The 14826-nt window shown below is 39.0% G+C and overlaps 1 protein-coding gene across 1 annotated transcript in view; it reads right to left on the bottom strand.

Annotated features, from left to right (window-relative positions):
- Window positions 1-1540: 1540 nt before the first annotated feature.
- Window positions 1541-14826, bottom strand: part of LOC128691940 (zinc finger protein 84-like) — a 75408-nt gene continuing 62122 nt past the window's right edge. Inside the window, exon 2 of the mRNA XM_070101101.1 lies at window positions 1541-4878. Within this exon, the coding sequence (XP_069957202.1) occupies window positions 1541-2668 (1128 nt within the window). The 5' untranslated portion in view covers window positions 2669-4878. The remainder of the gene's footprint in view (window positions 4879-14826) is intronic.

Genomic DNA, 14826 nt, shown 5'->3' with positions numbered 1-14826 from the left:
CCTCGAATTCATCACAATATACCCAAGCGTTTGAGAAGAGAAGGTGATCATTTCATAATACAGCTTCCTTCAACTCAAAAGAAATTTGCTCAGAAGAGATGCATTGTCTGTGCACAAACAAAACGACGGCAACAAAGACGCAAAGACACTCGGTTTATGTGTGAGGAATGTAAGGTGCCTCTGTGCATGGTGCCTTGTTTCAAGGAGTTCCACAAGCTCCAGCAGTTCTAAAACCATGTCCAGTGATTGTAAATATGTAAATATATGATAGAACATTAGTATTATACAATATTTGTGCATGTTTATTGTAATAAACAACAGTGGTAAACAATAATATGATAATAACTTTAGTGCGGTTATTGTGTTCAATATAGTGAGTATATATATATATATCAATTATATACAGTATTGGTCTCTCAGGCCCCAAATGTTAGTAGGAATAGAAAAAAATTGGAAAAGAAAAGAAAAAACAACTAAAACAACAAAATAATATAATACGCGTATGTGGAATTCGTCGATGTTGCCGCCACCACATCATTTTCTACAAACTTCTTGGCACTGTATCTCGGTAAGTACTGATCAGATTCTAATTTTTTTTGTTTTATTACCTTCACAAAAATATGCTCTTTAATTCTGTAAGAAAAAATAATTTTTTTTTTTTCAAAATTTCTTGGACACTGGTGCGTGACTTCAGATTTTGGCCTTGGACCCTGAAAGGGTTAATATATTTATAGATGGGGTTGTAAGAGAAGTAAATGCGAGGGTCTTGGCAAGAGGCGTGGAGTTAAAAGATAAAGAATCACACATAAAGTGGGAGTTGTCACAGTTGCTCTTTGCTGATGACACTGTGCTCTTGGGAGATTCTGAAGAGAAGTTGCAGAGATTGGTGGATGAATTTGGTAGGGTGTGCAAAAGAAGAAAATTGAAAGTGAATACAGGAAAGAGTAAGGTTATGAGGATAACAAAAAGATTAGGTGATGAAAGATTGGATATCAGATTGGAGGGAGAGAGTATGGAGGAGGTGAATGTATTCAGATATCTGGGAGTGGACGTGTCAGCGGATGGGTCTATGAAAGATGAGGTGAATCATAGAATTGATGAGGGGAAAAGGGTGAGTGGTGCACTTAGGAGTCTGTGGAGACAAAGAACTTTGTCCTTGGAGGCAAAGAGGGGAATGTATGAGAGTATAGTTTTACCAACGCTCTTATATGGGTGTGAAGCATGGGTGATGAATGTTGCAGCGAGGAGAAGGCTGGAGGCAGTGGAGATGTCATGTCTGAGAGCAATGTGTGGTGTGAATATAATGCAGAGAATTCGTAGTTTGGAAGTTAGGAGGAGGTGCGGGATTACCAAAACTGTTGTCCAGAGGGCTGAGGAAGGGTTGTTGAGGTGATTCGGACATGTGGAGAGAATGGAGCGAAACAGAATAACTTCAAGAGTGTATCAGTCTGCAGTGGAAGGAAGGCGGGGTAGGGGTCGGCCTAGGAAAGGTTGGAGGGAGGGGGTAAAGGAGGTTTTTGCTTTTTCGAAATATTAAACACTAACATGTAAAACATTTCACAAGACTGCTTTTTCGATTAAAACATTTCAGACACTCTGAACATTGATATGGTTTATCTCCTGTATGTAGTCTCATGTGTGTCATAAGGTTGCTTTTTCGATTAAAACATTTCAGACACTCAGAACATTGATATGGTTTATCTCCTGTATGTACTCTCATGTGTGTCACAAGACTGTTTTTTTGATTAAAACATTTCAGACACTCAGAACACTGATATGGTTTATCTCCTGTATGTACTCTCATGTGTGTCACAAGACTGCTTTTTACACTAAAACATTTCAGACACTCAGAACATTGATATGGTTTATCTCCTGTATGTACTCTCATGTGTGTCACAAGATTGCATTTTTTATTAAAGCATTTCAGACACTCAGAACATTGATATGGTTTATCTCCTGTATGTAGTCTCATGTGTGTCACAAGACTGCTTGTATGATTAAAACATTTCAGACACTCAGAACATTGATATGGTTTATCTCCTGTATGTACTCTAATATGTTTCACAAGATTGCTTTTTTGATTAAAACATTTCAGACACTCAGAACATTGATATGGTTTATCTCCTGTATGTACTCTCATGTGTGTCACAAGATTGCATTTTTTATTAAAACATTTCAGACACTCAGAACATTGATATGGTTTATCTCCTGTATGTACTCTCATGTGTGTCACAAGACTGCTTTTTTGACTAAAACATTTCAGACACTCAGAACATTGATATGGTTTATCTCCTGTATGTAGTTTCATGTGTGTCACAAGACTGCTTGTATGATAAAAACATTTCAGACACTCAGAACATTGATATGGTTTATCTCCTGTATGTACTCTCATGTGTGTCACAAGACTGCTTTTTTGACTAAAACATTTCAGACACTCAGAACATTGATATGGTTTATCTCCTGTATGTACTCTCATGTGTGCCACAAGACTGCTTTTTTTACTAAAACATTTCAGACACTCAGCACAATGATATGGTTTATCTCCTGTATGTACTCTCGCATGTGACACAAGATGACTTTTTTTACTAAAACATTTCAGACACTCAGAACATTCATATGGTTTGTGTTCTTTATGTTTTCCCATATTTTTTAAATGAAGGTATTTCATTTAAAATATTTTAGTCATACAACAGTTTTATAGTTAATCTTCCTTATGTTCTCACAAGTCTACTTTATGATTTTTTTTAACTATTTTGAACACTGAACACATGGTTTTCCTTATGAACATATTCCCATGTTAAGATTTATTTAGGTAAAACTTTTTCTACTTATGAGCACTAATAAAGTTCATATTGTTAAAAAACATTCATAATTTTTGTTTTGTGTTAAAAGATTAATATATGTACTAGAACACTGCAGATACACTCAACAATATTATTATTATTATTATTATTATTATTATTATTATTATTATTATTATTATTATTATTATTATTTGTTCTTGTGTTTAAACAAATTTCTCTTTATTCTTTTATTGATCCTTTGAGGGTTCAGACACCCAATCTGAAAATTCCCCACAGGGTCTAAAAAATATTATTTTCTCTTAGGAAATCATAGAGAATCTTTTTCTTAATGTAATAAAATGAAATAATTTTATAAAGAATTGATGAGGTTATACTCCTGTAAATTTTGCTGTGTCAGAAATATTTATGCATTGGCAATTTTCCCCACTTTGAGTCCTGTTTTTGGCCAATTACATAGTTCCATTAGACCAAATTCTTAGCTATTTCACTAGTATGTGTTCTATATTATCAATTAAGCACATAAAACTGCCCAATTCAACTATTTCAACTTCCCAATAAAGTGATTGGAAATTGGAAATATGGCCAATTTCACAAAAAAATTCAAAATATTCCAATTTCAAAATAGGGTCCAGAATAATCAAAGCAGGCAACCTGGTATTGGTAATATGGCCAATTTCACACAAAATTCAAAATATTCCAATTTCAAAATAGGGTCCAGAATAATCAAAGCAGGCAACCTGGTATTGGTAATATGGCCAATTTCACACAAAATTCAAAATATTCCAATTTCAAAATAGGGTCCAGAATAATCAATGCAGGCAACCTGGCACTAAACTAACATTTTTACTACTTATTAGTTATATTTGTAGGCTTTACAGATGAATTTCATTTTGATTTCTTATTCACAAATTATTTTTATGCACACAAAAAATAGAAAAGTTACTGTTATGCAATATTGTAATAACTGTATAAATAATATCAGTGCATACAGCAGCACACATTAAACCCGCCAGCTGACGTGTATTGGACACGTGATGTGATTGTTTATCCTCTAATATCAGCAAAAACAGAACATTTCCACAACTCTGAACTCAATTTCAAGTTATTTTCTGTACTAAAATCCATCAAAGTCATTTCTGTAATACATCTTCTATTTTATCAAATGAGACTAAGAAACGGTGAATGCTACTATAAAAAAACATGAAAATACACCAAAAATTTGCTGTTTTAATCCAAAAACACAGTTGCACTTTGTTTTTTTCTCATGCATTGCCTGCTGCAGGATTTGTTTTATATAGTGCACACTTATCACATAGATGCATTCTCTCATGTTTAGGCCCAATATCAAAAGCAAAATTGTTTAATTAGTAATAGCTAGTTAAAAATTCACAAGAAGAACATCTGTCTGGCAAGACACAACCTGGTAGTCTTCCACAAAATACTTCTGCAATATCAGTTGTTGTTCAAGACACTTACACTGGTGCTTCTTGAAGTACTGAAGATATAGTGTCTGGCAAGACACAACCTGGTAGTCTTCCACAAAATACTTCTGCAATATCAGTTGTTGTTCAAGACACTTACACTGGTGCTTCTTGAAGTACTGAAGATATAGTGTCTGGCAAGACACAACCTGGTAGTCTTCCACAAAATACTTCTGCAATATCAGTTGTTGTTCAAGACACTTACACTGGTGCTTCTTGAAGTACTGAAGATATAGTGTCTGGCAAGACACAACCTGGTAGTCTTCCACAAAATACTTCTGCAATATCAGTTGTTGTTCAAGACACTTACACTGGTGCTTCTTGAAGTACTGAAGATATAGTGTCTGGCAAGACACAACCTGGTAGTCTTCCACAAAATACTTCTGCAATATCAGTTGTTGTTCAAGACACTTACACTGGTGCTTCTTGAAGTACTGAAGATATAGTGTCTGGCAAGACACAACCTGGTAGTCTTCCACAAAATACTTCTGCAATATCAGTTGTTGTTCAAGACACTTACACTGGTGCTTCTTGAAGTACTGAAGATATAGTGTCTGGCAAGACACAACCTGGTAGTCTTCCACAAAATACTTCTGCAATAGAAACTTGAGTCAGTATAGCACAATATTCCACAATTACCAACACAACATACTCAACTAAAAAAGATTTTTTTCTCTATTGTCACATGCTTCACTAAATAAAATTGTCACTTAAATGTTTATCTGTAAAGATCTTCAAGATAAATCACAAGTTGTGTATAATAATTATGTTAACTAATAACTGAGTAAACAATATGACTTCAACACAAACATCTTTAATTTTTATTATATTCTTGGAGTATAATAATATTAATACAGCCTTTCCTCACTTAGCGACGTACTCGTTTACCGACACCTCAGACTTACGATGGGCTCTCTGACCAGTATGCATACCTAAATAATGTATATTAGAGCTGATTTCCTGTATTCTGCTTATTACAATATACAGTACACTACTATATAAACATTTAAAAATATACCAGAAATGTAATAAATGGAGCAAAGATGACATTAAAACAATATCAAACATGGTTGACACAAACCCACTGTCATTATATTATGCTCCTCACTTAGTGATAAATTTGTATACCAACATGGTCTTAGGAACGGAACTCTGTTGTTGAGTGAGGAGAAGCAGTAATATAATCAAGGTGCTAAACCTGAAAAGGTCATAGAGCACAGCAGGGTGAATTGTGCTAAAGAAGGAATATACAAAGGTCAGAGACTAGTGTGTTGTAGGAGTGTGCAAAAGGTAGGGCTAGGAAAGTTTGTGACCGAAAAGCACAAAAATTTGATGGAAAACTTTTGGAATTACGCTCTCACAAATTTAGTAGTCATGCTATATTTACTTATCAGTGATTTTGCCTCTTTTCAGCCATAATTTGGGCCAATTCCAGTGTTCCAGTCAACCAAACTCATAGTTATGATGTTAGAACTCCTTTCATTCTATCGATTGAGTACAAGAAGCTGCCCATTTACCTATTTCAACTACTCAGTAAATTGATCAGAAAATACTAATTTTTCCAATTTCACACAAAATTCAAGAAAGACCATTTTCCAAATAGGGTTCAGAATAAATAATGAAGACATTCCTGACACTAAAATAACAATTTCTCTGTTCATTAGTCATCTCTCCAGGAACTTCTTATATTATGCTTGCTTTTCATTTCAAATTTTTATTCACACAAAAAACAAAAGTTTTTTCTTAGTCATACAATTGTATAATTATAATAATTGTACTATTGAAACTATTGTACAACTTAAACTATGATAAATTTCTTAAGTATTAAAAAGTCTGTAAGCCATTAAATTAAGTCTGCCCATAATGCCTAGGCATGAGAGTGGCTGTCTTTGCACTGCAACACATTACTCTAAATACAGTGAAACCTCAAATTTCGAATGTATCGCTTATCAAATACTTTGACAATCAACAGTTTTTTTCGAACCAACTTTGTCCCTATTATTGAACTTGCCCCTATTTTCGAACTGCCGGGTACCAGACCTGTCCGCCAGCCCACTGTCTATGTCCCCGTGCAGGTGCCATGAGCCAATGTGGCTTTGCTGACGCTTGAGTGAACACTAACCTGTGCTCTCATTCAAACATTTTACGATTAATTCATTGTGTTCAGTGCTTGTGGGACTGTGAAATAAGCTACCATGGACCCCAAGAAACTTGATAGTGGTACCCCATGGTAAAGAAAGTGAGAAACACCATTGATGTGAAGAAGGAAATAATACAGAAGTATTAGAGTGGTGTGAAACTTGTTGAGCTTTCCAGGATGTATGGGAAACACAATCACTTCTATCCTGGCAAAGAATGAACAAATAAAGGAAGCTGATGTTGCGAAAGGCATTTTTTTTTTTTATTTATTAACACACTAGCCGATTCTCACCAAGGCAGGGTGGCCTGAAAAAAAAACTTTCACCATCATTCACTTCATCATTGTCTTGCCAGAGGGGTGCTTTACACTACAGTTTATAAAACTGCAACATTAACACCCCTCCTTCAGAGTGCAGGCACTGTACTTCCCATCTCCAGGATTCAAGTTCGGCCTGCTGGTTTCCCTGAATCCCTTCATAAATGTTACTTTGCTCACACTCCAACAGCATGCCAAGTATTAAAACCCATTTGTCTTCATTCACTCCTATCAAATATGCTCACACATGCTTGCTGGAAGTCCAAGCCCTTCGCAAACGAAACCTCCTTTATCCCTTCCCTCTAACCTTTCCTAGGACAACTCCTACCCCACTTTTCTTCCACTACAGATTGATACACTCTTGAAGTCATTCTGTTTCGTTCCATTCTCTCTACATGTCCAAGTAGGTTGGTAGACAGCAACCACCCAGGGAGGTACTACCGTCCTGCCAGATGACTGTGAAACAGAAACCTGTAACTGTTTTACATGATGGTAGGATTGCTGTTGTCTTTTTCTGTCTCATAAACATGCTGGATAACAGGGATATCTTGCTACTTCTACTTACACTTAGGTCACACTTCACAGGCATGCAGATGAATATATATATATATATATATATATATATATATATATATATATATATATATATATATATATATATATATATATATATATATATATATATATATATATATATATATATAATATATACAGTGGACCTTCGACCAGCGATATTAATCCGTTCCTGAGAGCTCATTGTTAATCGAAATTATCGTTAGTCGAGTTAATTTTCCCCATAAGAAATAATGGAAATCAAATTAATCCATTCCTGACACCCCAAAGTATTGAAAAAAAAAAAATTTACCACATGAAATATTAATTTTAATACACACAAACTGAAGAAGACATGCACAGTTACATGACACTTACCTTTATTGAAGATCTGGTGATGATTGATGGGATGGGAGGAGGGGAGAGTGTTGATCTTCTTATTGTTTAGAAGCGGAATCCCCTTCCATTAGGACTTGAGGTAGCAAGTCTTTTTCCAGGGTTACTTCCCTTGTTCTTTTAATGCCACTAGGACCAGCTTCAGAGTCACTGGACTTCTGCCGCACAACATATCTGTCTATAGAGGCCTGTACCTCCCGTTCCTTTATGACATTTCTAAAGTGTTTCACAACATTGTCAGTGTACAGGTTGCCAACACAGCTTGCAGTAGCTGTGTGAGGGTGATTTTCATCCATAAAGGTTTGCACTTTAAGCCACATTGCACAGATTTCCTTAATCTTAGAAGTAGGCAACTTCTTCAATTTCTCTCTCCCCTCCTCCGAAGCAGTTTTCTCAGGTGTAGCCTCTTGCTGATGAAGATGATCTAGCAGCTCATCTGTGGTTAGTTCTTCATTGTCCTCCTCCACCAACTCTTCCACATCTTCCCCACTAACCTCCAACCCCAAGGACTTCCCCAATGCCACAATGGATTCCTCAACTGGCATATGCCTCTCAGGGTTAGCCTCAAATCCTTCAAAATCCCTTTTGTCTACACATTCTGGCCACAGTTTCTTCCAAGCAGAGTTCAAGGTCCTCTTAGTCACTTCCTCCCAAGCCTTACCTATAATGTTTACACAATCGAGGATATTAAAGTGATCTTTCCAAAACTCTCTTAGAGTCAGTTGAGTTTCTGAGGTCACTACAAAGCACCTTTCAAACATAGCTTTTGTGTACAGTTTTTTGAAGTTTGCAATGACCTGCTGGTCCATGGGCTGCAGGAGAGGAGTGGTGTTAGGAGGCAAAAACTTGACCTTAATGAAACTCACATCCCTAGAAAGTCGCTCTGCCAAGTCTGAAGGATGACCAGGAGCATTGTCTAATACCAGGAGGCACTTAAGGTCTAATTTCTTTTCAATTAGGTAATTTTTCACAGTGGGGGCAAATGCATGGTGTAGCCAGTCATAGAGAAAGTCCCTAGTGACCCATGCCTTACTGTTTGCCCTCCACAGTACACACAAATTAGCCTTGAGGACATTGTTTTTCCTGAACACTCTGGGAGTTTCAGAGTGATACACCAATAAAGGCTTCGCTTTGCAATCACCACTAGCATTGGCACACATCAACAGAGTAAGCTTGTCTTTCATAGGCTTATGTTCTGGGAGTGCCTTTTCCTCCTGAGTAATGTACATCCTGCTTGGCATTTTCTTCCAAAACAGGCCTGTTTCATCACAATTAAACACTTGTTCAGGTTTCAGTCCTTCACTGTCTATGTACTCCTTGAATTCATGCACATATTTTTCAGCCGCTTTGTGGTCCGAACTGGCAGCCTCACCATGCCTTATCACACTATGAATGCCACTACGCTTCTTAAATCTCTCAAACCAACCTTTGCTGGCCTTAAATTCACTCACATCACCACTAGTTGCTGGCATTTTTTTAATTAAATCGTCATGCAACTTCCTATGATCGCTTGAGAGATGCTATCTCCTGCTATCTGTTTTTCATTTATCCACACCAATAACAGTCTCTCAACAGTTTCTATCGCTTGCGATCTCAGTTTCGTAAACATAGTTGCACCTTTGGCAAGAACAGCTTCTTTGATTGCCGTTTTCTTGCCCACAATAGTAGCGATGGTTGATTGGGGTTTACTGTACAACCTGACCAGCTCGGAGACACACACTCCACTTTCATACTTAGCAATGATCTCTTTCTTCATATCCATAGTAATTCTCACCCTTTTTCATGTAGGGTTCGCACTAGAAGCTTTCTTGGGGCCCATGGTCACTTATTTTGCAGGTGCAATCACTACAAAGGCTGTGATAATATGAAATGTTCCACTTGTATGTTTGGAAGCGACTGCGGTGGCTGGCTGGCTTGTAAACACTGGCACCCATGGGACAAGTGAGGCGCACTCAGGCCAAAGTGGACGCGTCTCGAATGGAACGAATAGCGTTGGTCGGGTTTTTTAGCGCTGCTAGTCGTGGCAAAATTTTTGCGCTAAAATGTATCGCTCGTCGGATTTATCATTAATCGATGCCATCGTTGGTCGAGGGTCCACTGTAGACACCTACCATCTGACTTACGACCTTCTCGACATATGTCCACTCGACTTATGACCGTGCATCTGGCAGCTAGGCTGGGCCGAATGATGCATACCTCTGTACAATATTTGACAATACTCACGGCGGCAATGTGTCATGCAGGCAGCATCAGTTTGAATAACCCTGTCCTATCAGCAGCATCATACTTTATAAACTGTAGTAACCGGACAGTAAATTTCACCATGGCCCCTAAGATGAAGTCTGAATCTTGCACTGGAGATTGTGGCAAGAAAGGCTCTTACTCTCGAACTCTCCATTTGTTTTCAGTGTTGCACATAAACCTGTCTGTACAGTGGACCCCCGCATAACGATATTAATCCGTTCATGAGAGCTCATTGTTATGCGAAATTATCGTTATGCGAATGAATTTTCCCCATAAGAAATAATGGAAATCAAATTAATCCATGCAAGACACCCAAAAGTATGAAAAAAAAAAATTTTACCACATGAAATATACATTTTCCTACACACAAAGAGAAGGATACATGCGCAATAGTAGAGTAGTACATGCACAGTATATATTGTGCATGTACTGCTCTACTAAATGAAGAATAAATGACACTTACCTTTATTGAAGATGCAGCAATGACTGATGAGACACTGTGTCCTGGGAGTGCCTTTTCCTCCTGAGTACTGTAGGTCCTGTTTGGCATTTTCTTCCAGAACAGGCCTTATCACACTGTGTATGCCACTACGATTCTTAAATCTCTCAAACCAACCTTTGCTGGCTTTAAATTCACCAATATGAGCACTAGTTCCAGGCGTTTTTCCCTGTTCACCTGGGTGTTAGTCGACTGGTGTGGGTTGCATCCTGGGAGACAAGATTAAGGACCCCAATGGAAATAAGTTAGACAGTCTTCGATGACACTGACTTTTTTGGGTTATCCTGGGTGGCTAACCCTCTGGGGTTAATTGTTTCTTGGTATTCTCAATAAGCCACACCAACAACAGTGCTACAGCAGCAGCAGACGATGCTACAGCAGCAGCTGATGGTGGTACAGCAGCAGCAGCAGCTGACATTGCAGCAGCAGCAGCTGACAGTGCAGCAGCAGCAGCTGACAGTGCAGCAGCAGCAGCTGACAGTGCAGCAGCAGCAGCTGACAGTGCAGCAGCAGCAGCAGCTGACAGTGCTACAGCAGCAGCAGACAATGCTACAGCAGCAGCAGACGATGCTACAGCACCAGCAGACGGTACTACAGCAGCAGCAGCAACAGGCGGTACTACAGCAGCAGCAGACGGTACTACAGCAGCAGCAGCAGCAGCAGCTGACAGTGCTACAGCAGCAGCAGCAGCTGACAGTGCAGCAGCAGCAGCAGCTGACAGTGCTACAGCAGCAGCAGACAATGCTACAGCAGCAGCAGACGATGCTACAGCAGCAGCAGACGGTACTACAGCAGCAGCAGACGGTACTACAGCAGCAGCAGACGGTACTACAGCAGCAGCAGCAGCTGATGGTGGTACAGCAGCAGTAGCAGCTGATGGTGCTACAGCAGCAGCAGCAGCTGACAGTGCTACAGCAGCAGCAGCAGCTGACGGTGGTACAGCAGCAGCAGCAGCTGACGGTGCTACAGCAGCAGCAGCAGCTGACAGTGCTACAGCAGCAGCAGCATCAGCAGTTGACCATGATACCACAGTATTTCGATAATATTTCTCACCCTTTTTACCACAGGGTTGGCACTAGAAGCTTTCTTGGGGCCCATGGTCACTTATTTTGCAGATAAAATCACCAAAAACACTGTAATAATACGAAATGTTACGATTGTATGCTTGGATGTTACGGCGGAGGCTGGCTGGTAAACAATGCCACCGGCGGAACATGTGAGGCTGGCTCAGACCGCACATTAGACGCGTCTCGGACGAGTAGTGTTGAGCGGGTTTTTTAGCGGTATGCGAGGCAAAATCTTAGCGATAAAATGTATCGGTATGCGGATTTAACGTTATGTGATGCCAACGGTATGCGGGGGTCCACTGTATCTGTCTGCCTGTATATCTGTGTCTCTCTGTATCTGTGTGTGTCTGTTTGCCTGTCTACCTGTGTGTCTTTCTGTCTACCTGTGTCTGTCTACCTGTGTGTCTGTCTACCTTTGTGTCTCTTTCTGTCTACCTGTGTGTCTTTCTATCTACCTGTGTCTGTCTACCTGTGTGTCCTTCTGTCTACCTGTGTGTCTTTCTGTCTACCTGTGTGTCTATCTTTCTGTCTACCTGTGTCTGTCTGCTTGTCTGTCTCAGAGCCACTCATTAAGAGTGTAATTGGTCTTGAAGATGCCATATTAATAATGATAATAACAAAATAATAATTAGAGGTGCATTAAATGTTTATAAAATGTTAATATAGACATTTTGCTTAATCCAAATATGATTTTTTTTTCAAAATTATATAATAAACATGTTATATAACATATAAACATATAAATTAACAAATATGAGATGTTTTTCTGGTCGGCTTGACAGAGTGAACAGAAACCATTCGTGTCTGGGCTGGTAACAACAACAACAGACAGGAAGCAGAGAGTGTCCATAAATGGGGTTAAATCCGAGTGGGGATCAGTAACAAGTGGCGTTCCACAGGGATCAGTCTTGGGCCCGTTGTTGTTTATAATATATATCAATGATCTTGATGAAGGAATTGCTAGTGATATGAGCAAATTCGCAGATGACACGAAGATAGGTAGGATAATTGATTCAAACGCAGATGTTAGGGAACTTCAGGAGGATTTAGACAAACTCTACTCTTGGTCAGAAAAGTGGCAGATGCAGTTCAATGTAGATAAATGCAAGGTTCTGAAGCTCGGGAGTGTCCATAACCCTAGCACTTATAAGTTAAATAATGTAGAACTTAGCCATACAGATTGCGAAAAGGACTTGGGGGTTATGGTAAGCAGCAACCTTAAACCAAGACAGCAATGCCTAAGCATACGTAATAAGGCAAATAGATTACTGGGATTTATATCAAGAAGTGTAAGCAACAGAAGTCCAGAGGTCATACTGCAGCTTTATACATCATTAGTAAGGCCTCACCTAGATTATGCAGCTCAATTCTGATCTCCATATTACAGAATGGACATAAATTCGTTAGAAAACATTCAGGGTAGGATGACCAAATTAATACATAGCATTAGAAATCTTCCTTATGAAGAAAGATTGAAGACTCTTAAGTTACATTCACTTGTTAGACGAAGAATGAGGGGAGACCTGATCGAAGTGTATAAGTGGAAGATAGGTATTAATAAAGGGGATATTAACAAGGTCTTGAGGATGTCTCTCCAAGAGAGAACCTGTAGTAATGGATTTAAATTAGATAAGTTTAGATTTAGAAAGGACATAGGAAAGTATTGGTTTGGAAATAGGGTAGTTGATGAGTGGAACAGTCTACCTAGTTGGGTTATTGAGGCTAGGACTTTGGGTAGTTTCAAATTTAGGTTGGATAAGTACATGAGTGGGAGGGGTTGGATTTGAGAGGGACTTGCACATCGGAGCTTGTTTCTTGGGTGGCATTGAAAATTGGGTTGGTAAAATGTTTGTTAGTGGGATGAATTGTAAAGGACCTGCCTAGTATGGGCCAACAGGCCTGCTGCAGTGTTCCTCCTTTCTTATGTTCTTATGTTCTTACATAACTCTTGAACCTTCTACCCTCTCATTCTCTCTCGTTTATTCATTTAATCTTGTTTACTCACCTCTCACTCAACATTAAGACTACAGATATTTTAAGGTAAGTACACCTACCATCCGACTTACGACCCGCTCGACTTATGACCACTCGTCTTACGACCGTGTTTTTTATGCCAAATTTCTGGGAAATAAACAACTATTTGTGTTGTACACAGTGTTTATCCTAAACCTTACAGTATAAAATACAGTACTAACAACATAAAAAGTAAAGTAAAACATGAAATACCAAAATAAAACAATAAAATAAAGTCATTACAAAAATCTTTTATTGATATTCAGTAGTAAAGTTCGACTTATAACCATTTCAACTTACGACCGGTTTCTCGGAACCAAACTCGGTCATAAGTCGGATGGCAGGTGTAGTGAGTGTACACAATTATTATATTATAGTTTAATAATAATATTATTAATAATATTAGTACACATGTATTATTGCAATAATAACAATAATAATTATTAATATTATTATTAATTTAGGGCACTGGAGCACAGATCCACTGTATAGTACTTTGTCTGGATTTTTTGAGTTATCCTAGGTAATTTATATTATGTATGATAACTTCACTTACATGTACCTGTGAGAGAGAGATACAGAGAGAGAGAGAGAGAGAGAGAGAGAGAGAGAGAGAGAGAGAGAGAGAGAGAGAGACAGACAGAGAGACAGAGAGAGACAGAGAGACAGAGAGAGAGAGAGAGAGAGAGACAGAGAGAGAGACAGAGAGAGAGAGACAGAGAGAGAGAGAGAGACAGAGAGAGAGAGAGACAGAGAGAGAGAGAGAGACAGAGAGAGACAGAGAGAGAGAGACAGAGAGAGAGAGAGAGAGACAGAGAGAGAGACAGAGAGAGAGACAGAGAGAGAGAGAGAGAGAGAGAGACAGAGAGACAGAGAGAGAGAGACAGAGAGAGACAGACAGAGAGAAAGAGAGAGACAGAGAGAGAGAGACAGAGAGAGAGAGACAGAGAGAGACATCCTACCACCTATAACAGGAACTTGCACATGCAAGCCTGTAGGCATATGGGTGATGTTCAAAAGTGGGCCATTGCTAAATGGGAGGTGGACACTAAAAGAAAGTTAGCATCAGGTAGGGTAGGCTCCAAAACCTGGTGGTCCCTGGTCAAGGACAGACAAGGTTATCTGCCTGATGAACTTATTCCACCTCTAAATCGACAGGATGGGACCACCTCTACTAGTAGTCAGAGAAAACGGACCACCTGCTTTGCTGAACACTTTGCTACCAAAATGCAAGTTCCTGATCCAGCAAGGGACCCTCCTTGGCTAGCTGCAAGAACTGTGTCAAAACTGTCAGTGGTGACAATAAGGCAGGAGG

Source organism: Cherax quadricarinatus, chromosome 75 (genome assembly GCF_038502225.1).
Source record: "Cherax quadricarinatus isolate ZL_2023a chromosome 75, ASM3850222v1, whole genome shotgun sequence".
Taxonomy (NCBI): Eukaryota; Metazoa; Arthropoda; class Malacostraca; order Decapoda; family Parastacidae; genus Cherax; species Cherax quadricarinatus.
The sequence above is the reverse complement of the archived record's forward strand: the minus strand, read 5'-3'. Positions and strand labels throughout refer to the sequence as shown.